This window comes from Xenopus laevis, chromosome 5S (assembly GCF_017654675.1).
Source record: "Xenopus laevis strain J_2021 chromosome 5S, Xenopus_laevis_v10.1, whole genome shotgun sequence".
In the NCBI taxonomy this organism is placed as follows: domain Eukaryota; kingdom Metazoa; phylum Chordata; class Amphibia; order Anura; family Pipidae; genus Xenopus; species Xenopus laevis.
The window spans coordinates 16,111,439-16,136,496 of NC_054380.1; the positions used below are offsets into that span (position 1 = coordinate 16,111,439).

The window sequence follows — 25,058 nt, forward strand, 5'->3', positions numbered from 1 at the left end:
TGATATGTTGGGCTACAAATGTTATCTTTGTCTTGGACCTTGCTGTTACTTCACTTGCCCAAGGCAAATAACTTCTATAAAAGTATATAAATTGGATGTAAACCCTACATTTTTTGGATTGTTTAGCTTTATAGATGTAATAAAAATCATTCAGTGTGTTCCATCATGTGTCATGTCATGTTCCAGATCCAACGTTCACCAGAAACGTTTATGTGTCAAGTAACATCACCGACATATTCCTAGACTGGAGCCTCAGCTTCCAACTCAATGGAGATTTAAAAGAATTTGTTTTTAGGACAGAGCCTTTATAGCGGATTTGATAGCAGTGTCTATCTACAAAGAAACATGGACAATAGTAAGTCCCATTTACAGTGTGTTAGGACAAGATCTGTGATTCCATTTGTTGGAGGTGGATAGATGCTCATATACTTAGTGTTACTCCATACTGTTGTTGATAGGAGAGTTCTCCATTGCCTAAAACCTATGTGCCATGACTAACCATTTAAATGTATTATTCTGTAAGGAATGTGATGATTTGCAGGGTGTCAACCTTATATACAGTATGTGTACAAGTGAACAGCAGATCCACAGATATGAATCCCTCAGTGAAGTACTTGCCATGGACTTTCTCTGCAGCTTTATTCTTTGAGGTGACATGTACTACGGATGTGGGAACAGTGAGCAGTCCAATAATTAAATTCAAATCAGCAACAGGAGTTGGTAAGATTTTTATTCTTGGTTTTCTGGATCTGTTTTCTTAAAGTCTCATCTCTGATTCCCTAACATAACATAATCAGGACAGAGCTGGATAACAGGGCCCTGGCAATTCTGGGGGCCACACTTGAAATGACAAATTCTGTACATACATCACAGATGTACCAAAGTAAACAGAAAAAAATAAACAAAAAATGTACCCCTTCTAGTTGCACAAGCTCAGTTTGGCAAACCAGTTACACTTACATTAAACAATGCCATGGCTTATTTCATGTGTCCTGTTTTAACAGGATGGGGCGGCAACTAAAGGCATGGGCCCACCCAATGTTCTGTTTTTAAGTTATAATTATTTCTATATTTTTAAGAGTAATGCCAGAGATACTGATATCAGTAGGAGGTGCTTCAGACTAGAGATTATTTCCTAAAAATATGGAGTGCAAATTGCTGTATTACGTATTGAGGTCAACATAAAATGAATGCAGCAGGTAGGGGCTCCATTTTCTTCATATAAAATTCCCTTAAGCCTAAAGCTGACCCTACATGGGCCAATAAACCTGCTGACTTGGCCAACTCCAGACCCAGTCAACAGCCTTTTGACATGCTTAGGCCAAAGGGTAGGTTTAAAAATTCTATTGGGTCAGGGTCAATAGATCTGCACATGTGTGTCCAATGGCCAATAACCACATCCACTTGATCTGGTCCTGCACATGACTGACCAGTCTATTTGTGCATGTCTCATGCTAGTAGAATTGGCGGCCTGTGGTAGAGGCGATCACGGTTGCGTTTGGGTGCCTTCAAAAATGATAAGGTGCTCCACTGGTATCAGTATTTACAGGTACCATATTAGCAGAACCATCAAACTAAAACCCTATTCAACCCCATGCATATAGTCAGGATGGTCTAAAGTCTAAAAGACAAAAAATACTGGGCAGACGGTGTAACCCTTGTGATTTAGTAGATCCTTACAAAGCGATGGCAGAAAATGACAATAAAAGGTTAATAAATTGGCAGTGATTAACATAGAAAAACTTACACATGTACAGTAGCTGTAAAAACCTGCACAGCATGGGCATGTGGCCACAACGAGTCCGAGGTATCTACTGACAGTTTGCTTTTTCTTATCTTCCATAGAAACGATAATGACTGTTTTGAGCACCCCCCATTACCTGATTTATATCCAAATAATCCTAAACCACATATATATAACGTACCCTTTCTCCATCATTCCCCGACTGCATAGCTTTCTCTTTATATTATGGTGAATATTATTTTATGTGGTGCTATCGGTAACAGCAGGGGCTCTGTAATAGAAATCCGCTGTTTGTTTTAGTAAATTAAGATGTCAAATAAAGGTTAGAATTATTCACCGAGATGATGCTTTGTTGAGAGTGTATAAGTCAAGGTATGACATATTCTATTTGTGGGCATGTTGGGGGAGTATGACAAATCCTTCTGTACTAAGTATAAAGATTGAACTGTGCGCATTTCATGTCTCATGAATCAGTCTCTTTTACGGCACTTCGGTTATGGAAGGGCCCTCTTTAAATCCAAAACACAATCATAAAAAATCCCGCTGCTTAGAGGAAAGTGGAGCTGCTTTAGTTTGTCATTGTAGGAAATATAATGCAGGCTACAGTATATCCACTCTTGGAAAGTGAAATATCCACCTTTCATATATATAATTTTGCAGGTACGGTCATAAAGGCATGGATTTAAGGGGATACATACACCTGCATTCAGATGTTGAAAATATGTTCTGTTTATCTGTTTATCTAGAGTTTCAGTTGTTTGTTCTTTTTTTTATATTTTATCTAGAGTTTTAGTTATGTGTTCTTTTTTATATTTAGCGTTTCAGCTTTGTTCTTTTTTATATTTATCTAGAGTTTTAGTTATTTGTTCAAGTCATGCAGAACAGTGCAGCCAAAGACCATCTTTATCTTGATCCTACCAACTTGGTTTTTCAGGGCAGTTCAAGAGAATACATTCAGACTCTTCCTCCCTATATAATAAAATCCTCCAACACAATAGGCCCAATCAGCCAATCCATTCGCTAATTGGGCCTAGCCCCTATCATACTGCCGCCCTTCAGAGACCCACCAGACATGGGCCATGTTAACGCACCAATTTGGTCTTCAACCAATAGTAACCAGACATGAGCCATGTTAACACACAAATTTTCAAACCTGCATGAGTGTTAGACAGGCTGTTCCAACGCCCCATAAAAAGTCAATAATCCCCATATAAAGTCAATAATCTGCTGCTGGAGTTTACTTAAACTGGACACACACTTGAAGTTTTTGACTTGGTCATTCGTGCCTGAATAGGCATTTCATTGTCCCACGTAGGAGCAGTGCTTTTCTCCAACCTATGGGCCAAACTCGATTCCATGAGATCAACTTCTCTTCTGGTTTATCTCATGAAAACGCAACCAAAATCTGTACAGTATTTGTTAATATAATTTGGAATTTAATTTAGAGCTATTTTTTCAACCTAGTGCTTTAGATATGGGAACTTGCATAAATGCTGTTTTGGGAGGATGGAAAGGGTGAAAGTTCAGACAAGGACCACATAGGACCATGGAAGTACTCCCTGATCTGTCTGTACATGTCCCACGTGTTATCTGATTAATGGCAATGGGGATTGGATCTGTACCTGTATAACTAATAATTTTGTGGCTGTCAACATGTAGATTCACTCATTTACCTGATGTGGCTACTCAGGTGTAGGTCAAAAAGTAATTCTGAGATTTTAATAGGGCCCTGTGCAAACTTGGGAATGGGTCTTTTGCCACTGAATGAATTGCACTCTCCACACTTAGATGCATTTTCTGCCCTTTCATCGTGAGAGAAGGTTCCACAGTTTTTAAACCTTCCCAATAGATACCTTGGCTGTTCTCTAGCCAGATATCAGTGGTGAGGCTATTTTACCCCATATATGGATTGTTAAGATGCCCACTCAGCAGATAATGTTGGCCCTTTGTATGACCATCGTTAGGGTAACTTTTCAATAAGGTATAAGCAATAAGGTATGCCATAAAGTTCCATCTATCTATCTATCTATCTATCTATCTTCTTCAGATAGAAACACAAACTACAGCATTTCTCTAGAGGTTAAGGCATTACTAGATCAGACATATTACTTACATATTCTGCCTTGTTTAGCAAGAAATATTATTCCTCTCTAGGTTGCTGTTAAGGAAGAGCCAGTGTTTTGAGTTCAGGGACCCGTCTTTGTATTGCATACTGCAGCAGTGACACCTAGGGGTCAAGCACATTTATTCTCCAAGGTGGTCAGTCTATATAGCACTGTGCACCTTACATAATAATAGCTAAAAATACACAAAATGGAAAATGATTTAGACAGTGTAAATATGAGCAGTATACATTTATTTTACATAAGGGATATTCAATGAACACAATGATTAGATAATGATACAGTTGGGAGAGTTACTGTACTTTTGTCTGTGGCTGTTATCCAGCAGTAAACAGAGGTGAACAAACCAACCAAGACACCACCATGCCAAAGTGGTAACACGATTACTTGAGGCTACACACACACACAAGCAGCTTGTTTCTAGTGCAAATGTGCAACTTGCAGTCTCTTCTGCTAAAAGGCAAATGAGGCTGTAACATTCACAGCAGGAAGCCGCTGTAACGGGAGTTAGATTCACTCTTGGTAGTGAGTGTGGTGGAAGCCCAGGGAAAAAAGCCACAAATACTTGAAGCAGTCATGGTGAATATACAGGATTTAATGGAACTGAAGAAAAACAGGAACAGGTCAAAAATAAAGTCTTTACCAGGCAGGCAATGAAAAGCTGCAACAAAAACACAGGAACAAGACTCTGGTACTTGGAATCACAGGAACAAGGAATATCCAGGAACAGACAAAATACAATCAGATTCAAACTCATTCAATGGCTAAGCCCTGAACAAAGCTCAGGGCGTGGTTTATAAAGGGCAAGAGATTACGGAATACAAAACACATGAGGGAAACAAGAAGGGAGGAGACTAGGGAGGAGACAAACTAGAAACAGACAAAATACAGGATCACAATAACAAGATCGGGACCAGCCCAAAGAGCCTCCAGTGGCTCACTCGGTAAGTGCACTGAATTGAAACACCAGTCCCCTGAGTTTGAGTCCCAGCTGGTCCTTACAGAGGCAAAGGATCACTGGAAGAACCACCTGCCCCTTCTTCAATGGTTGCATCTGAATTGCACACAGGTTAAGAAAAAAGTGTGCAGAACCAATACAGATGATGATGTATTTATGTGAACCCTATTATGTCTTAGGTACGGCAATGCCTACAGTTCCTGCTATAACATTGTTTTACCACCAGATACTTACAATGTAAAATTAATGTATACTGCTCATATTTACACTCTCTACATAATTTTCCATTTTGTGTAGTATTAGCTATACAGGTATGTACGGTGCACAGTGCTATATAAACTGACACACACATGTGCAAATGCCAGAGTTTTGCTGTAAAAAATGCAATTGTACCAGGCACAACACTGTGTTTAGTAAGTAAATGGTCCTTCTAGTCACTTTTCTGAATTCCGATTCCTAACTGAGACCATGGCCTCCCCAACCAGGTGGGCTGCAAATGATCACTGGCTGAGGTGATCACTGTTCTTGATCTTGGGTATCAGTGTAGCTAATATTTGGTGGTGAGTATTGCAGAACGGTGTCATTTATAGGAAAGGCTTGTAATGAATTGAAATGGAAAGCAAAGGTGACTTTGCGTAGGTTGCAGGAAGGAAGTACATAACCCTACAGAATTCCATGGCAGCTAATGTAAATAATACAAACAATACACTAATTATTTCCCATTAGCGAAGAGCGAATTTTTTCACAAGTTTTGCCACTAAAATGTTGTCCATCGACTCTAATGGTTGAAAAATGTTGTTGTGCGTCAGATTCGCCCATAACTATTCTCCATTAATTCTGTACATTATCAGATCATTTACTTATTCGCTGCGTATTTGAAGAAGGGATACATTTAGATGCATAAATTGAATAGGTGCGGTGGACATTGTAAGTTAATTAAAGTAGGTAATGACTATTTTGTAAATATTGCTAAAGGGACAGGCAGATTATCTCTTTATTTCCTTAGCTCCTTCACAGCCATTTCCGAGTGCAAAGAATGGAACGGAGGCAAGAGGGAAAACCTTCTACACAGAACTGTGGTTTATCATTCTCATGGCCCTTTTGGTGTTGTTACTGTTGGCCATCTTCCTGTCATTGGTTCTTCGAAAAAAGATAAACAAACAGCCTTATCCTCGAGAACGACCGCCTTTGGTCCCAGTTCAGCCTAGGATGTCTCCATCAAGTGCTTACACACAACATGAGACTTATGCGGTATGTTATAAGTATAGAACAGGCATATCAAATTTGTGCTCCAAAATCTGTGGCTTGCACAGTTTGCAGCATGGGGCTGTGGCTGAGAATGCTAGCAATTTAAATTCACTAAATATTTATGAGAACATTGTATTTTGATGACAAACTTATGGTGTCCAGCTTCTTTTCCACACTCAGTGCTTGGTGGTGTGTTCTTCTCGTCATCTGGAAGGTCACAGGATGGCTATCCTTAAAAATGATCAAACTTTATATTTTTATTCTCTCTCTCCAGATTTCATCCTTATATTTTCTTTGCTTTCTGGAGGAATTCCTCCTAAAATTTAGAAACATTCTCTTTTCTTCTTCCTGATCCTATTTTGAAAGCTTCAATAGCATCCTAAGAAGGAGAAACTGAAGAAAAGGTTCTAGTGATGCCTATTCACAGAACAAATAAGATATATACAATATATAAATGTGTACCTCCATTTAATAAAGTCAAAAGATTCTGGCAACATTTTTCAAAACTACAGTACGTCCACAACTCAACAAGTATTCTGCTTATTGATAAATATATACAGAAGATATTCTTGCAACACTTGCAGTGCTTGAGTTGATATGACAACAGCCAGGACGCAATTTAGAAAAACAAGTAAAATTGGTGGATCCTGTAAAATTCTCCTACTTTCTGTATATCTATGATGCTGCTATTTCAGCAAAATTTTCTCATCTTGTCCTTATTAAAATAAAAATCTGCATTATTTTTTTACAAAAAAATATACTTTTGTGACCCTTGATTTATAATTTTTCTCATATTTTCTGCTTTTAAAATAATGGGATTTCAGTAACATTTTACTTCTCCAAAGTAAAATGTTTAATAAATATTTTGTTTATAATACTAAAAAAAAAAGAAGAGAGCAAAATGAAAATGAAACCATTTTAAACTTCTTTTCTATGAATCGATCCACATTGTATTTCAATATTTCATTACTTTAGTTTTTGATGTTTGTACTTTTGAACTAAGTTCTCAATAATATTGACTCTACAAAAAGAAAAAACAAATTAACAATGGCAGCATACAGTATATAAATGTGAATAACTACTATTACTAATATAATTAACAGCACATCCTTTTTTTTTTGTACATCAGTGTGATCTTGTGGCTGATTTATCCGGCTCAACAAACTGCATCACATTAAAAAGTTACACAGCACACTCAGAGGTAAAGTGGAACCGGTGCATGTAATTCAGTGATTGTGCTCCAATCTGCATGGCTTTGTGGTCCTTTATTTTTAATACCAGCTGCCATTCTTCTTTGAAAATGCATTACCAACTTTAATGTGACGAACTAGTGGAAGAGTAATTAGTAATTTGCTTGGTGGGTTAATGCTTGTAAACACATACTTGGTGGGAGTTTTATTGTAGCAGTTCGAGATCATTTTTTGCTGCTCCTTGATTGATGTCCTCCAATTCCTTGGTAGGGTGAGCTAGTAATTTTTTTTTCTTTTAGTGTGAATTTTTAGTACAAGGTTTAAATAATCTCAACATAAATTAAAATTATGTTTTTTTAAAAAAAAAAAAAAAAATTTACATTCCAGGGTTTTGTTGAACTGAAGGTATCGGAACTGGAGACTAATACCACCCCCAATACGCCAGTGTTGGTTAGAAAACCAAGTCAGATCAGCCACAGCTTTTCTCAGAATTCACTGTACCGCGGTGCCAGCCAGTTTATATCTTCCCATGATGAAAAGTCTTTGGCAGATGGCTCATTATGGGACAATGCACTGCAAGGCCATGACAGTGGGATGGTAAGTTGACAGGGGACTGAATAAAAAGTTAATAGTTGGTAGAGAAGTAGCTTTTTTGGGAATTCAGCTGAAAATATCCACTGAAATTCATCAGACAAGTTTTAAACCACCTACAGTGTATGTTTTCCATGGGTCTGTTAGCTTTACTGGTCCACTTATTGATCCAGCTGAGCATTTGTGTGTAGGTTCCTGCCTTTAGGGCATTCGACAGTAAACTGGATTTTTGAAATAAATGTCCTTTTTATCCAGAATGCTCACAACCTTGGTTTTTTTGAATAAGGAGTCTTCCTGCAATTTGCATCTCCAAACTTTGTCTACTAAACAATCATTGAAACATTATTAAAGCCAAATGCTCCAAACCTTGGGTTTTCAGAATAAGGAGTCTTCCTGCAATTTGCATCTCCAAACGTTGTCAACTAAGCAATCATTGAAACATTAATAATGCCAATGGGGTTGTTTTTCTTCTAATAAGGATAAATTATATCTTCGTTAGGATCAAGTATAACGTACTGTTTTGCTATTAGAGAGAGAAAAAGGTAATAATTTAAAATTTTCAATTATTTGATTAAGATGGAGTGGGAGTTGACCTTCACTTAATTATGAGCTTTCTGGATAAAGGGTTTCTGGATAACGGATACCATACCTGTATCTTCCAGATACCAAAATATATATACTTTATACACACACCAGGTTTCAGACAAGAGGTGCCATATTTCACACTTCTTCATTTATCCTATACATAACCCTCTCTGCCCATAAAACGAGAGACTGCTTAGAAAATATAGTGGATTTCACAACCTTAGGTCCAATGCACAGGTTATGTGCTATTGTTATCATCAAAGACAAAATTAATTTGCCATATCCACAAGCAGATTGTGCTTTGTCAGTGGTACACTAGGGGGCCGATTCACCAAGGGTCGAATATCGAGGGTTAATTAACCCTCGATATTCGACTAGGAATTAAAATCCTTCAACTTCGAATATCGAAGTCCAAGGATTTTAGTGCAAATAGTTCGATCGAAGGAATAATCCTTCGATTGAACGATTAAATCCTTCGAATCGAACGATTCGAAGGATTTTAATCCAACGATCGAAGGATTATCCTTCGACCAAAAAAACTTAGGCAAGCCTATGGGGACCTTCCCCATAGGCTAACATTGAGTTCGGTAGGTTTTAGAAGGCGAACTAGGGGGTCGAAGTTTTTTCTTAAAGAGACAGTACTTCGACTATCGAATAGTCGAACGATTTTTAGTTCAAATCGTTCGATTCGAAGTCGTAGTCGAAGGTCCAAGAAGCCCATTCGATGGTCGAAGTAGCCCAAAAAACACTTCTAAATTGGAAGTTTTTTTACTTCGAATCCTTCACTCGAAGTTAGTGAATTGGCCCCTAGAAGTGAAATATTCTGGTGAAGGAAGTAACAAACAAGTAGAGGTAGTACCTTAGCCAACGGTGGAACGGCGGAAGTTCAAGATTGGCAAAAGAGTAGATATAAAACAAATTAAAAAATGTGACAGGTCATGTACGAGTCAACAATGTTATTTCTTTTATAGTATGTCGAGGATGAAGATCTGATCAGCACTATTAAAAGCTTCAGCACAGTGACAAAGCAAAACACAGCCTTCACCGACACTCCGTTATAAGAGGAGAGAACTTCTGTGAAGAGACACAAGTGTTTGATTTTATTCAACATGGCAAGAAATGAACTGGACTGCACCTAGGGCAGCATCATACTATGACTGGGTTTGAGACCAAATATAATAAATCTAGAAATGATATATAATACTTACATATAATCTGCAGACAATATCCATAGATGATGTTGGGTGGATATTAGTACTAGAAGCATTTTCTCATCATTTGATCAACCAAAGCCACATACTGAGGTCTTGAACCCAAAATGTATGTTTTTCATGGTGTGCACCTGGAGCACAATTCTATTGCCAGCTGTATACAACTCCAGAATCAAGCAGTTATAAGAAATCACCTTTACCGTACATATGATAAAACACAAAAAACTTTACACTGCAAAATCGACTTGTGTATCTACTATGATGAATTAGATTCACCAGCCCAGCTCAACAACACTCTTTAAAGTGCCACCACACCCTAAAATGTTTCTCTAGAGTTTTCTCCAGTACCTAGTAGCAATTTTTGGGGAATTATTTACTAAATGTATCCATTTGGCTGGTCCCACCCTTGTGATGTCAAACCAAGCCTCGTCAATCCTGGCTCTTTCCCATAAAAGGGCTATGAGAGATAATAATGAAGCTTTGGCAAGCCAGTCTGAGATAATGGAAACTTGGGAGACTGATCTGTGACAGTAACATTATCACAGAAGGAGGAATTGGAATAATAACAAAGCTTTGGCTATCCAGTCTGAGATAATGGCAACTTGGGAGAGAAAGAAACAATGGCAAAATATGATCATAGAAGGTGGGGGAGTAAAAAGGAAACAAAATAATCACCACTTTGGTATTTCCATTAGACCAATACCAATGAACAATATAAAATGATGTTATAGTGGCCCTTAACTGGTTATTGCAGATACAATTACAGGGATACAGGGATCTTGCACAACTGATAATCAATTTTTAACTTTGTCTGTGATTTTTATTGGGGGTGGAGGGGAAGGGGCAAATACTTGCGGAAAACAACGATAAGAAAGATCTTTCTTGGTAAAGATTATAAAACAGCTTGAAATTATGGCAAAAATAATGAAAATGGAATTCAGACAATTGTTATTGTATTGTTTAATGCTTTTCTGGTGTAAACGAATATTTGACAACGCTTTAAATATCTGTCTAAGCGCCTCCCTTTGTGAATCCACCCCCTGGACACTACCCACATGGATAGCAGCACAGTGGTTGCAGGGTGATTTTAAAATGGGTTGTAAACTGTAATGTAAAATTCAGCATAAAGAAAGCAAATATAATTTAAAGGGATTCTGTCATGAGAAAAATTTTTTTTCTCAAAATGAATCAGTTAATAGTGCTGCTCCTGCAGAATTCTGCACTGAAATCCATTTCTCAAAAGAGCAAACAGATTTTTTTATATTCAATTGTGAAATCTGACATGGGGCTAGACATATTGTCAATTTCCCAGCTGCCCGAAGTCATGTGACTTGTGCTCTGATAAACTTCGATCACTCTTTACTGCAAGTTGGAGTGATATCACCCCCTCCATTTTCCCCCCAAGCAGCCAAACAAAAGAACAATGGGAAGGAAACCAGATAACAGCTCCCTAACACAAGATAACAGCTGCCTGGTAGATCTAAGAACACCAATAGTAAAAACCCATGTCCCACTGAGACACATTAAGTTACATTGAGAAGGAAAAACAGCAGCCTGCCAGAAAGCATTTCTCTCCTAAAGTGCAGGCACAAGTCACATGACCAGGGGCAGCTGGGAAATTGACAATATGTCTAGCCCCATGTCAGATTTCAAAATTGAATATGAAAAAAAAAATCTGTTTGCTCTTTTGAGAAATGGATTTCAGTGCAGAATTCTGCTGGAGCAGCACTATTAACTGGTGCGTTTTGAAAAAAAGGGGTTTTCCCATGACAGTATCCCTTTAAGAAACTGATCCATCTACAGTTGTGTTCAGAATAATAAAAATGAATAAAGCTCAAATTCCTAAATACCTTTTATTTCCATACACACAAATGCATTGGGAACACTGCACATTCTATTCCAAATCAAAACATGAAGAAACATTTATCAAATTTGTGTTATTCCTTTACAGAAAGTGAAGAAAAGGGAATATTAGGCTGTTCCAAAAAAAATAGCAGTGTCTGCATTCTTCTTTACAAACTCAAACATTCACTGCATAAACTGAAACATGTTTCAAGATTTTGCTTTCCTTTGAATCATTGAACTAATATTGAGTTGTATAATCAGTGTTTCTGAGAACTGCTGCACATCGGTGTTACATGGACTCCACTAACTTCCAACAACCTGTTATATTCCACAATTCTTCTGCATTTCTTGCTTTTGCCTCACAAACACCATTTTGGATGTCACCGCACAAGTTTTCTATTGGATTAAGGTCCGGGATTGGGCCACTCCATAACGTCTGACAAACTGTCTGCGGCCCCTAGACCCAAAAAGAACAATCTTGTTTCATCAGGCCACAAAATGTTACGCCATTTCTCTTTAGGCCAGTCAATGTGTTCTTTGCCAAAGTGCAAGCTCTTCAGCACGTCTTTTTTTCAACAATGGCACTTTGCAGGGCTTCTTGCCAATAGCTTGGCTTCCCATAGGCGGCTTCTAATTGTAACAATACTCACAGGTAACTTTACTCCTTCTTTGGAGCTGATTTTGTCTATTCTTCTATGCATTCCAATGGTACTTTTTTGTCATCTTCCACATCTTTTAGGTTTTGGTTGCTATTTTAAAGCATTTGAGATCATTTTAGCTGAGCAGCCTATCATTTTCTGCTTTATGTTTCCCCTCTACAATCAACTTTCCAATCAAAGTACGCTGTTCTTCTGAACAATGTCTGGAACGAGACATTTTACTCAGATTTTCAGAGAGAAATGCACTATAACCAGCAGGCACAACATTTGCTCCTTCCTTCCTTAAATAAGGGCTGGAATTGACTCCTGTTTTTTCACAGAATGAATGAGCCCACCAATTGAACTCTATTGCACTGCTATTATTTGGAACAAGCTATTATTATGTTGAACACTGCTTTTATTTGGAACAACCTTAAATTAATTATTCAATGACACAGAATCAGCAGCATGCATGTTATGACTGTTGGGTGTCCATTACATGCGTTCGCTGCAGCGTGTTTCTTGTAGGCCCCCTAAGTGTACAGACTGCTCGTAGACTTGCTAGGCTTCCCTGGTTTTAATATAGAATTGTCAGATTTTGGGCTCAACTCCAGGTCTTCCTAGTGGCTTATGAAACCAACACAAGCTATGGACATGCTTTTTGCATCTGAAAATAGTAGCAGCATTCTTAACGTAAAGTATGTTTCTGTAAGAGGGACACACAAAGAAGGTCTTTATGAACAGAAGGGCACTGACAGATGCCACACTCTGATCATTTTATTGTTCTGTGCCCTTCAAGAGTTTTAGGTCAAGCATTGCAATTGCCAGTTCATTGAAGTCAATAGCATTTATGCAGTTACACCTGGGCCATACTACTCCTTGATGCATAACCATGAACTTTTATGAATGAACCACTAATCTTCTGGATCACCTTTGGGTCTTTGTTCTTCTATTCATGAACTTATTGGTCCATTCTGTTACATTGGTCCTGCATCCCAAAGAAGCAGCCAAATTTACACCAATGTACTGCTTACACCAACGTCACATTTAGAAGACACATCGAATCTACAGAACATTTAGATTCCTTCAGAAATAATCACAAAGTAGTAAATTAGGTCAATGTGTTGAGGAAGGTCCAAATGCATAGAGATTGAAGAAAACGTGGCTATGTTACGTCACAATGCATTAATTGCTTTGTTCTCCCTTGTTTGCAATTGGCTAAACAGGTATAGTCTTGCCTATGCCATCATTCATCATTCCTTATCGCCACCTTTACTGTGCTGAAAAAGCCAACATGAGGCAGGGCCTAGCTGTCCAAGGATCATGTCCCAACAAACACAGCCAGTACACCCATTTTAGGATTAGTAGAGTATGGGACCTTTTATCCAGAATGGTCGGGACCTGGGGTTTTCCGGATAACGGATCTTTCCATACATCCGATCTTCATACCAAAAGTCTACTAAAAAAACATGTAAACACTAAATAAACCCAATAGGCAGATTTTGCTTCCAATAAGGATTAATTATATCTTAGTTTGTATCAAGTACAAGCTACTGTTTTATTACTGTTTTATTATTACAGAGAAAAAGGAAATACTTTTTTAAAATTTGGATTATTTGATTATAATGGAGTCTATGGGAGACGGCCTTTCCATAATTCAGAGCTTTCTGGATAACTGAGTTGCAGATAATTGAGCCCATAATTGTAGTAACAATATCATAGTCAGTACAGAGGGATTCCATAAAATTAGGTCAACGTTGTGCTTCCTCGTACGAAGCTCAACTGATCAGAGATTGAACTCCACCCCCAGTCGCTATCCCCACTGTGATGTCAACTTGAAACGGAGATGTTAATTTCACATTGCACTTTATGCATTTCCAATTCATTCGATTTGTTGGTTATATTCTATATATATCATTGGAAATACTGCAAATTGGGTTTCCCATATTATTGTTCTTACACTTACTAGACAGCAAGATTAATGGATCCTCAGATATTTAGGGACGCTGTTTAATGAAACCGGCCATTTTTTTTTTTTTTTTTCAAATTAATGAGCAGCGATGATATTTCCAAGGTCATTATTTCCTCAGTGAAACCCAGGCATGTACAGTATAACAACAAAAACCAACAGTTACATTTGCATTTTTCGTTTTTTTTTTAATATTCCATGGATTATGTCAGTTACATTACAGTAGTGTGAATATAAACATATCACAGACTGCAGACAGGTTGAATGATACTTTTCTTTAAATACTCAGTATTACTAAAATGGTTTCCAGTTTAGACAATGCTAAAAAATCTTTGGAGTATTAAATACTGAAACAATAAGTCAATACACTGGGGGTTATTACCAAACAGCCACGTTGGCCCAACTCCCCATAATCATGTTATTTGCAGGCCAGAGTGACATCACAAAACAGTGGTGGGTTAGGTTGCCATGTGTACTCACCTACCGATCTCTGTTGTAATTGTGACCTCTGCTGTAATTGTGACATTATTCCTGTGTTATGCAATAGGATTGTGGGGAAGGGGGGGGGTTTGCCTTTTGGATACAGATAACAAATAAGCCCCAATAAGTTAACTGGTACTTAAAGGGATACTGTCATGGGAAAAAAATTTTTTTTCAAAATGAATCAGTTAATAGTGCTGTTCTAGCAGAAGTCTGCACTGAAATCCATTTCTCAAAAGAGCAAACAGATTTTTTTTATATTCAATTTTGAAATCTGACATGGGGTTAGACATATTGTCAATTTTCCAGCTGCCCCAAGTCATGTCATGTGATAAACTTCAGTCACTCTTTACTGCTGTACTGCAAGTTGGAGTGATATCACCCCCTCCCTTTCCCCCCCCCCAGCAGCCAAACAAAAGAACAATGGGAAGGTAACCAGATAGCAGCTCCCTAACACAAGATAACCGCTGCCTGGTAGATCTAAGAACAACACTCAATAGTAAAAACCCATGTCCCACTGAGACACATTCAGTTACATTGAGAAGGAAAAACAGCAGCCTGCCAGAAAGCATTTCTCTCCTAAAGTGCAGGCACAAGTCACATGACCAGGGAAACCTGGGAAATTGACAAAATGTCTAGCCCCATGTCAGATTTCAAAATTGAATATAAAAAAATCTGTTTGCTCTTTTGAGAAATGAATTTCAGTGCAGAATTCTGCCGGAGTAGCACTATTAACTGGTGCGTTTTGAAAAAAACATGTTTTCCGATGACAGGATCCCTTTAAAGGAGTCAGTGTACATGACACCCAAGTGCAATATTGCTAAATTAGAGACAGTTTGCAAACATGGCAGAAAAATAAAAATACTTTAGCAGCGATAGGGAACTGTAAAAGCCCTCTGGATGTTGTAGAACTGATCATCCCATAAAGTTGCAGTCCTGCACCAGATGTAGGGCTGGAGGCCAGCTATCTCTATATTATGGCCCGCTAACGTGCAAATTATGCTGTATATTTTTCTCTAAATTAAAAAGAAAAAAAAAAAAAACGGAATAAATGTCTATTTACTGCATCAGTGCCTGTAAGATAAATATCTATTTATAAACCAATAAGTTATGACACTAGCATATGTGTACAATTAAGCTTTGTCTTCTTATAAAAGTATATATATATATATATATATATATATATATATTTATAAAAGTACAAGTTTGCAGAAAGACTGCATAGATGGCAAAACCCTCACCAGAGGCATCTTCTAAGGCTGGTTCTCCAGAAGGCAGAACGGTTGATACAATCCAGTCTTGTAAGCAAGGTAAAAAGGCATCGTTATCCGAGCAAAGAAGTCAGACGCTAATATTTCATTCAGCATTTCTCTAGGAACTATAGCGTGGCATGCTTTATAGGCCAAAAACAAACACAAAAACATTCTTGCCTGCTCTTTGTACTAAGCATAGTCCTGGCAGGAAGAGTCGCTTTTCTTACGGCGCGGAGAGGTGGTGGATTTGGTCGGAGAAGGCGACGCAGTGCCGGAAGAGTCGTTTACGTCCTCAGTTGTGTTGGGTGAGGAGCCTATGTGAACATTGGAAGCTTTTCTCCTTCCTAAAAACGCCCCTTCAAAACCACTTCTCCTTTTTAACTCAGACTTGGATTCGCCGTCATCCTCCCCGACGTGTTTCTTGGCGTCTAAGCTTTCTTGGCCCTTGCAGGTGTCGGACATGTTTTCGAGAGCTTTGCTCGCTCTTTGAGTCTTTTTATCTGGGGTGCAGATTTCACTGTCGGCGGGTTTTGCTTCACATTTTACTAAAAAACTTTCATTTTCTTGGCTCACCTTCTCAATATTGTTTTTACCAAAGCTGAAGGATTGGAAATCTCTGTAACCATGGAAGCTCTCTGTTCGTCTTGCCCTTGCTAGCAATGGGCTCTCCCGGTAAGGCCTAACTGACCCATAGGTGGCAGTTTCATGGATTGTTTCATGCTGGAGCTGCAAACTGCAAGAGAAAAAGAATGCATGAACCGCCCCGGAGCAGTGTGTTTAAATGCAGCCTTTATGAATCTACAGATATCTAAAAATTAACTAGACAATTGGGGGCAGATTTATTATTCAAATTGGAAATTTGAAGCTGAATTTCTGGTCAAAACTCACAAATTCGAGTTCCGAATAATCCAAACTCGTATTCGAAATTACCTGGACCCTGGGAACAATTTGAATTAAACTTTTCGCCACCTAAAACCATGGTGAGTTCATGTAGAAGTCAATGGCTCAAAGGTCCAGTGACCCATTTAAAGATGTTAATAGCCTTTATGACATTTAAGTTTTTTTTGGAGAATTTGATTAGAATTCGATTTGAGTTTTTGGGTCGGAAATATTCATTCGAGTTTTAGATATTCGATTTTTTTTCTTAAATAAGATACTATTAGAATTTCGAGGTCTATTAAAAAAACTCTTAATATTCGACCTTTGATAATTCTGCCCATTGAAGTGACTTTTTATCGGATGATGCAACTTTTTTTTTTGATGCTGAAATTCAGTTTCAGCAGATCAAAAAGTATCAAAGGTGAGATGAAAATAAAGATGAAAATATACTTAGAAGAAAAAATGGTATTTGGATGTTCACCTGCTATTCCCAAGCCTCTCGACTTTAACGTTATAGACGTGCATGAAATCTAAATTGCATTTGGATGCATACACTGCAAGACTGCACCCCATAATAATCATGAGAATGCAATAAGAAACACTAAACACATGAGAAAGTAAAAGAACTAGACATACCAATGCTGACAAATTATAAATAAACCACGTCTTACCTTGAGTTGGAATCACGAAGACGGCTGTGATGAACCACGGATGTGGCAGGACTGATATTGGGTGTTGCACAGCGGGAGGTGCTCAGATCACACTGGTCCAGAAGCTTAAGAAGCTCTTCTTCTGTTGGACCTCCTACATCTAATAACAGCAAGAAACCATTCAATCATTTCTTCAGAATGGATTAGTCACAACAGCATTAATTCAACTTTTTAGCCTCCCCAGATGTTGCTGGACTACAAATCAAAAAATATTAAAGGAACAGTAACACTAAAAAAAACTTAAAGTCTTTTAAAGTAATGACAATATAATGTCCTGTTGTCCTGCACTGGTAAAACTGGTGGGTTTGCTTCAGAAATTTCTTATATAAACACGCTGCTGTGTAGCCATGGGGGCAGCCATTCAAAGCACAGGATACACAGTAGATAACAGATAAGTACTACTATAGTTTATATAAACAAGCTGCTGTGTAGCCATGGGGGCAGCCATTCAAGCATAGGATACCCAATAGATAACAGATAAATTCTGAAGAATCCAATTGTATACTACAGAGCTTATCTGTTATCTGCTGTGTATCCTGTGCCTTTTCTCCTTTTTCAGCTTTAAAAGGCTGCCCCCATGGCTACACAGCAGCTTGTTTATATAAACTATAGTAGTACTTATCTGTTATCTACTGTGTATCCTGTGCTTGAATGGCTGCCCCCATGGCTACACAGCAGCTTGTTTATATAAACTATAGTAGTACTTATCTGTTATCTACTGTGTATCCTATGCTTGAATGGCTGCCCCATGGCTACACAGCAGCTTGTTTATATAAACTATAGTAGTACTTATCTGTTATCTACTGTGTATCCTATGCTTGAATGGCTGCCCCATGGCTACACAGCAGCTTGTTTATATAAACTATAGTAGTACTTATCTGTTATCTACTGTGTATCCTATGCTTGAATGGCTGCCCCATGGCTACACAGCAGCTTGTTTATATAAACTATAGTAGTACTTATCTGTTATCTATAGGGATGCAACAAATCCAGGAATCATTTTGGGATTTGGCCTTTTTCAGCAGGATTCCAATTCGGCGAATACTTCTGCCAGGCCAAACCGAATCATAATTTGCAGATGCAAATTAGGGGCAAGGAGGAAAATCGTGTGACTTTTTGTCACAAAACAAGGAAGTAAAAAATGTTTTTCCCTTCCCACCCCTAATTTGCATTTGGAAATTAGGATTCGGTTCGGTCGAATCTTTCGTGAAGGATTCAGGGGTTCGGCCGAATCCAAAATAGTGGATTTGGTGCATCCCTAGTTAGCTACTGTGTATCCTGTGCTTGAATGGCTGCCCCCATGGCTACACAGCAGCTTGTTTATATAAACTATAGTAGTACTTATGTTATCTACTGTGTATCCTGTGCTTGAATGGCTGCCCCCATGGCTACACAGCAGCTTGTTTATATAAACTATTGTGTTTCTAAAGCAACCACACCAAATTTACCAGTGCAGAGGAACTGCACTTTATTTTGTTGTTCCTTTAAAAAAACTTTAATTTTTTGGAGGTACTGTTCCTTTAACTGGTGCATGAAACGAGTAAATCAAAAACAACCCAAGGTTACCAACACCTTCCAATCAAAACTGGAAAATGGCAGTATTATTTTAAAAGCATAGCTGGCACTTTTTCCCTGCCTTGCCCCAGTCTGCCATTATGCATCAGTGTGGGACTTGGTCTGTCCCTTGAAGCCACAAGGAGCATGTCTCTGCAGAGCTGTGGGGATGTACAGAGGCCCTGAAGTCATATCTATGGAATGTTCTCAAGCCAACATCTTGGTGCCTGCACAGGTTATCTGCAGTGAGATTGGAATGCTGGAGAAAGGGCTGAAGCAAACATGAATGTCCTACATACACATTGATACAAAATCTATATCAATATCACAACAATATTTCATTTAGGCAAAAATATTTCACGCTACTCTACCTTTTTCCTCAGTTTTTGTCGCCATGTCCATAGCGGTGGTGAGGTCCCACATCTGAATGCTTCCATTAGAGTGTCCAGTAAAGAGATAGCGCCGTGGCCTGGAGCCCATTCTGCTAGACCCTTCACATTCTCTCACGGTAAAACATGTGATTGTGGTGCAATCGACAGCCTGAATTTCACAGATTCTACAAGGAAGGAGACTCGGATGAGATTCTAATTCTTGGCCTAAAGTATGGATACACCATCTCCGTTGTGGTCCAGTATTTAGTGTTGGCACCCCTTGGCTCCTAACTCGCTTTAGCTCATATGCAAACATAGTTATATCCTACATCCAGCTAGAATATGTATAATAGTGAATAAGAACCAACCCCAAACCTTAAGGGTGGAATTTCAGGAATATCTTAAGAGTAAATAAGTAGAAACCTATTCTCTCTATGCCAAGGCCCGTGACCATAGAAAGGAACAGTAATACCAAAAAATAAAAGTGTTTTAAAGGAAAGACCGTATAATTTACTGGTGCCCTGTAAAACGGGTGTGTTTGCTTCAGCAACACAAGTATCGTTTATATAAACAAGCTGCTGTGTAGCCATGGGGGCAGCCATTCAAGCACAGGATACACAGTAGATAACAGATAAGTACTACTATAGTTTATATAAACAAGCTGCTGTGTAGCCATCTGGGCAGCCATTCAAGCACAGGATGCACAGTAGATAACAGATAAGTACTACTATAGTTTATATAAACAAGCTGCTGTGTAGCCATGGGGCAGCTATTCAAGCACAGGATACACAGTAGATAACAGATAAGTACTACTATAGTTTATATAAACAAGCTGCTGTCTAGCTATTGGGGCAGCCATTCAAGCACAGGATACACAGTAGATAACAGATAAGTACTACTATAGTTTATATAAGCTGCTGTGTAGCCATGGGGCAGCCATTCAAGTACAGGATACTCAGTAGATAACAGATAAGTACTACTATAGTTTATATAAACAAGCTGCTGTGTAGCCATGGGGGCAGCCATTCAAACACAGGATACACAGTAGATAACAGATAAGTACTACTATAGTTTATATAAACAAGCTGCTGTGTAGCCATGGGGGCAGCCATTCAAGCACAGGATGCACAGTAGATAACAGATAAGTACTACTATAGTTTATATAAACAAGCTGCTGTCTAGCTATTGGGGCAGCCATTCAAGCACAGGATACACAGTAGATAACAGATAAGTACTACTATAGTTTATATAAACAAGCTGCTGTCTAGCCATGGGGCAGCCATTCAAGTACAGGATACTCAGTAGATAACAGATAAGTACTACTATAGTTTATATAAACAAGCTGCTGTGTAGCCATGGGGGCAGCCATTCAAACACAGGATACACAGTAGATAACAGATAAGTACTACTATAGTTTATATAAACAAGCTGCTGTGTAGCCATGGGGGCAGCCATTCAAACACAGGATACACAGTAGATAACAGATAAGTACTACTATAGTTTATATAAACAAGCTGCTGTGTAGCCATGGGGGCAGCCATTCAAGCACAGGATGCACAGTAGATAACACAAGTTCTGAATAATCCCATTGTATACTACAGAGTTTATCTGTGTTATCTTTTGTGTATCCTGTGCAGCTTGTTTATACAAACTGTAGTAGAGTTTCTGAAACAAACAATCCCGTTTTACCAGTGCAGCACAAGAGTCCATTATATTTTCATTATTTTGAGGACACTTTCATTTTTTTGGTGTTACTGTTCCTATAACAACATGAAAATGTGCCAAAACCTCAAAACACAGCCATCGACCAACAGCTGCAGAGCCGAAGTGATGAGAACTGAATCCAATCTTTATTGTATTTATTCTTTTACTACAGAGATGAAGCAAACTGTGTCTAGACCAAGGCTAACCAACTGTTCTCATATATTTAGCCCCCAGTAATCTCAAGCTTCTTTGTGTAATATCATTATTTTAATATGTTTAATCATCCCACTGAATGTAAAGTATTGGACAACTCCCATGTAGTCATACGGCATAGATGGCTCACTATGTCCCACTACAGCAACTAATGACGAAGTTTGCTCCATCTCTAGCACCCAAGGTATTCAGCGGAGTCTAAAAATTATACAAAAACTAAATAAAATCAAAATAAACATATGTTTTACCTTCTCCCAGTAGAAGAGAGTCTCACAAATAACTTGTTTGTTATGGGAACCACTTTCTGGATAAATACTTGTTGATCGTCTCTTTCTCCAAAAGGCCCTGGGAATGAACAGGGAAGTATGATGAGCTGCTGCCCAGTATGTTACTGTGTGAAAACCTAGGACTCTTACTAAATGTCATGCATATAATTGGAATTTATTATTATCCCTTTCGGTTGTCCACCCATCCTCCCTCCCTCTCGATTGTCCACCCATCCCTCCCTCACTCTCCCACCCATCCCTCCCTCACTCTCCCACCCATCCCTCCCTCACTCTCCACCCACCCCTCCCTCACTCTCCCACCCATCCCTCCCTCACTCTCCCACCCACCCCTCCCTCACTCTCCCACCCATCCCTCCCTCACTCTCCCACCCATCTTCCCTCCCTCTCGGTCGCCCACCCATCCACCTTCCCTCTCGGTCGCCCACCCATCCACCTTCCCTCTCGGTCGCCCACCCATCCTCCCTCACTCTCCCACCCATCCCTCCCTCACTCTCCCACCCATCTTCCCTCCCTCTCGGTCGCCCACCCATCCTCCCTCCCTCTCGGTCGCCCACCCATCCTCCCTCCCTCTCGGTCGCCCACCCATCCTCCCTCCCTCTCGGTCGCCCACCCATCCTCCCTCCCTCTCGGTCGCCCACCCATCCTCCCTCCCTCTCGGTGCCCACCCATCCTCCCTCCCTCTCGGTCAGCCACCCATCCTACCTCACTCTCGGTCGCCCACCCATCCTCCCGGTCGCCCACCCATCCTTCCACCCTCTCGGGAGTAGAGATTTATTTAAATTCATAGAGGAGGCCGACACCGTCTCCGGTGATTGGGGGTCTGCTTCCTCTATAGTTACATCACTGAACTGACCCATGTGAGTGTATATTGATTTTATCAGCAGTTATTGGATTTATGTACCTATGTCATTGCCTGAAGAATAGCTTCCATGGCTCTCCGCTTCTTCTAAGGACAAGATCTTGAAAGAGGCAAGAGGAGTGGAGCCGGGCTGAGTGGAAATCATTCCTCGGAAGCGGGTCACAGTCCATGTCCGGACGTGATTGTTATCAGCGCACACTATTACAAATAGACTGGATTATACAGATCTTATACAGTATTTCATAAAATGGAAAAGTTTATATAGGGCATATATTAGGGTTTATATAGACCGATATCAGTGTGATAAAGGGACACATAATACATTTACAAATAAAAGTATAAGCGGGGGTTAGGTATTTAGGCATTTAGTACCTGAAACAAGGTGTTTCTCAGACAACATGATCTTTGTGACAGAACTCCGGTGAACTGTAAAAGTCTGGAAAAGCTGGGGGCCAGAGCCAACAGTCTCGGGGTGCTGCACTATCACTCGCACAGCCCCAGAACTTGTACCGTAGGCAATCTCTATCCAGTTTCCACTCACAACTGAAACACACAGTAGACAACCGAGTACAAAACGGCAGCATCATCATTAAAAGGTTTACCTTGAATTTCATGGTGGGACATAAAAGGAAAGACATTAAAGGGGATCTGTCGCCAAAAAAAAATTATTCCAAATCCTATTTAATCTCGTTAGTCAAGCAAAATGAACTTTAATTACACTATGCAAATTATTTTAATCTTATTTCTTTCAGTCCATTTTGTGGACACTGTTATTAAGGCAAGTCTTGCATCATCTCAAAATCTTGTTTGTGCACCAGAATGGGGGACCTGATGTCCATCCCCGTGTCCTGGTTACACAGTTAAGAGAGAGGAGGAATGTGGGCAGTGCATCTAGTAAGTGCTGCATTGAAAATTAAAGTAATTGTCTGCCCCGCCTCTATGCCTAAGGCATAGAGGAGGGGCAGGCAATATTTGATTGACAGATGAGATTTTTTAAATGAGTTTACAACAGCTATGAATGTTTTAGTAAAAAAAGAATTTGGATTTCATGTTTAATTTGAAAAATACTTTTATTATACAGCTAGCTGGCTGCTCTGATTTGGAATTAGGAATAAAATTAGAAATCTTTCTTACATCTTTCCTAGGCAGTAGAACATCAGAGCAGCCTCTTTCTTTCTTGTTCCTTGACTATTTGGTGGACTGGTGAGAAAATGACCAGTAGATGGCACAAAATTCCTTCATATTAACAGCACATGTATCCCTTAATATCTTGGAATTTAAATAAAATAAATAATGAGTGTAAATTACAAAAGTGCTTAGAATAGCCCCCACATCAATTTTACATTCACTTATTTTAAAGGTTTACTTTTCCTTTAATATGTTCATGGGTAAAAAAAAAAAGTTGAGGACCCCTGCTCTATAGGAAGGATCCCCAGTTTATCAGAGCCATGTAGTGGCTCCTGGATTGTGTGAAAACTAAATGAAGTGGGCAACCTTGGGATCCTGAAATGGGTCAAGTTTCATTACTGGTTAGCTAAGCCAGTAGCCCAGATAGAAGAGATTTTTAGTATAATTTTCTGTTAAATCGCTTTCTCTCTAGGCTCTTAGGGGACACAGGAACCATGGGATTAAGCTCCACCCTCCAGGAGGCAGGACACAGATACCAAAAAAGATGGACTATAGAGGAGGGAGAAGGAGGAGTCCAGCTTTTTTGTTATCACTGTCCTGCCTCCTGGATGGAGGAGCTTAACCCCATGGTTCCTGTGAACCAAAGGCCATAAGAGAAAGGTACAGTAGCTGTGAAGACTTTAAGAAGTAGGTATATCTCTACCAGAATGCTCGAACTGACTGAGCAAATGTGGAGAAAACAGGGACAGCGTTTACGGAGGCTGGAAAAGCCAGCTTGTGTATTGAGATATTGTCACCTGTGGAAAAGGGGAGGGGCTGTGACTCAATGCTCTGTTCAGGAAGTAGGAAGTGAGGCATGAGCTTGAACAGTTTGGGAGAGAAGGGAAAAAAAACAACTAAAGACTGAGTGGAGCTGAAATAGTTACTAGGGATGCAGCAAATCCAGGATTCGGTTCGGGATTCGAGCAGGATTCTGCCTTTTTCAGCAGGATTCGGCCGAATCCTTCTGCCTGGCCGAACCGAATTTGCATATGCAAATTAGGGGCGGGGAGGGAAATTGCGTGACTTTTTGTCACAAAACAAGGAAGTAAAAAATGTTCCCTCTTCCAAACCCTAATTTTTACATTTGCATATGCAAATTAGGATCCGGTTCAGTATTCAGCCGAATCTTTCACGAAGGATTCAGGGGTTCAGCCTAATCCAAAATAGTGTATTTGGTGCATCCCTAATAGTTACTGAACAACTGAGCAAGTTTCCTAGTCATTCAGACGGCCAGTGGATTGAACTGTCCTTGTTTCAGACAAATTAACATTAATTTGTCTGTATTTTTGCCATATGTAAGGAACTCTAAAGCACCTTGAGAAAGATCCTGCTGTAAATAAAACTCGGGCACAGACCTGCTTCAAGTTACTCTGGGTGTTACGTTCTCTTATTGTCAGGAAAGTGTTACTACTTCTGCCTCCTGACTGTATTCCCACATCAAATGCCAAGATGACCCCTATATTGCACAGCACCGTG

General features: G+C 39.3%; 2 protein-coding genes across 2 annotated transcripts in view; one reads left to right on the plus strand and one right to left on the minus strand.

The window, feature by feature from the left end:
• The first annotated feature begins 206 nt into the window (after window positions 1-206).
• On the plus strand, window positions 207-9,626 carry LOC121394161 (usherin-like). Its single transcript, XM_041564252.1, has 6 exons — window positions 207-355; window positions 542-720; window positions 5,832-6,076; window positions 7,203-7,274; window positions 7,651-7,860; window positions 9,411-9,626. Exons 2-6 carry the CDS (start codon window positions 594-596, stop codon window positions 9,498-9,500), a joined length of 744 nt encoding a protein of 247 aa, XP_041420186.1. The 5' UTR covers window positions 207-355; window positions 542-593; the 3' UTR covers window positions 9,501-9,626.
• Window positions 9,627-15,591: 5,965 nt separating this feature from the next.
• Window positions 15,592-25,058, minus strand: part of kctd3.S (potassium channel tetramerization domain containing 3 S homeolog) — a 37,769-nt gene continuing 28,302 nt past the window's right edge. The window contains exons 13-18 of the mRNA XM_041564253.1: window positions 22,785-22,955; window positions 22,455-22,610; window positions 21,515-21,611; window positions 19,350-19,534; window positions 17,386-17,524; window positions 15,592-16,568 (exon numbers count right to left, since the gene is read on the minus strand). Coding sequence (XP_041420187.1) covers window positions 16,025-16,568; window positions 17,386-17,524; window positions 19,350-19,534; window positions 21,515-21,611; window positions 22,455-22,610; window positions 22,785-22,955 — 1,292 coding nt within the window. The 3' untranslated portion in view covers window positions 15,592-16,024. The remainder of the gene's footprint in view (window positions 16,569-17,385; window positions 17,525-19,349; window positions 19,535-21,514; window positions 21,612-22,454; window positions 22,611-22,784; window positions 22,956-25,058) is intronic.

What these genes read in the sequence shown, in the direction of transcription:
- LOC121394161 (XM_041564252.1), top strand. Translation starts at nt 594, where the DNA reads ATGAATCCCTCAGTGAAGTACTTGCCATGGACTTTCTCTGCAGCTTTA. An exon ending in CAAATCAGCAACAGGAGTTG is followed by an intron (nt 721 to 5,831) that starts GTAAGATTTTTA and finishes TTATTTCCTTAG; the next exon opens with CTCCTTCACAGCCATTTCCG. An exon ending in AAGGCCATGACAGTGGGATG is followed by an intron (nt 7,861 to 9,410) that starts GTAAGTTGACAG and finishes TTTCTTTTATAG; the next exon opens with TATGTCGAGGATGAAGATCT.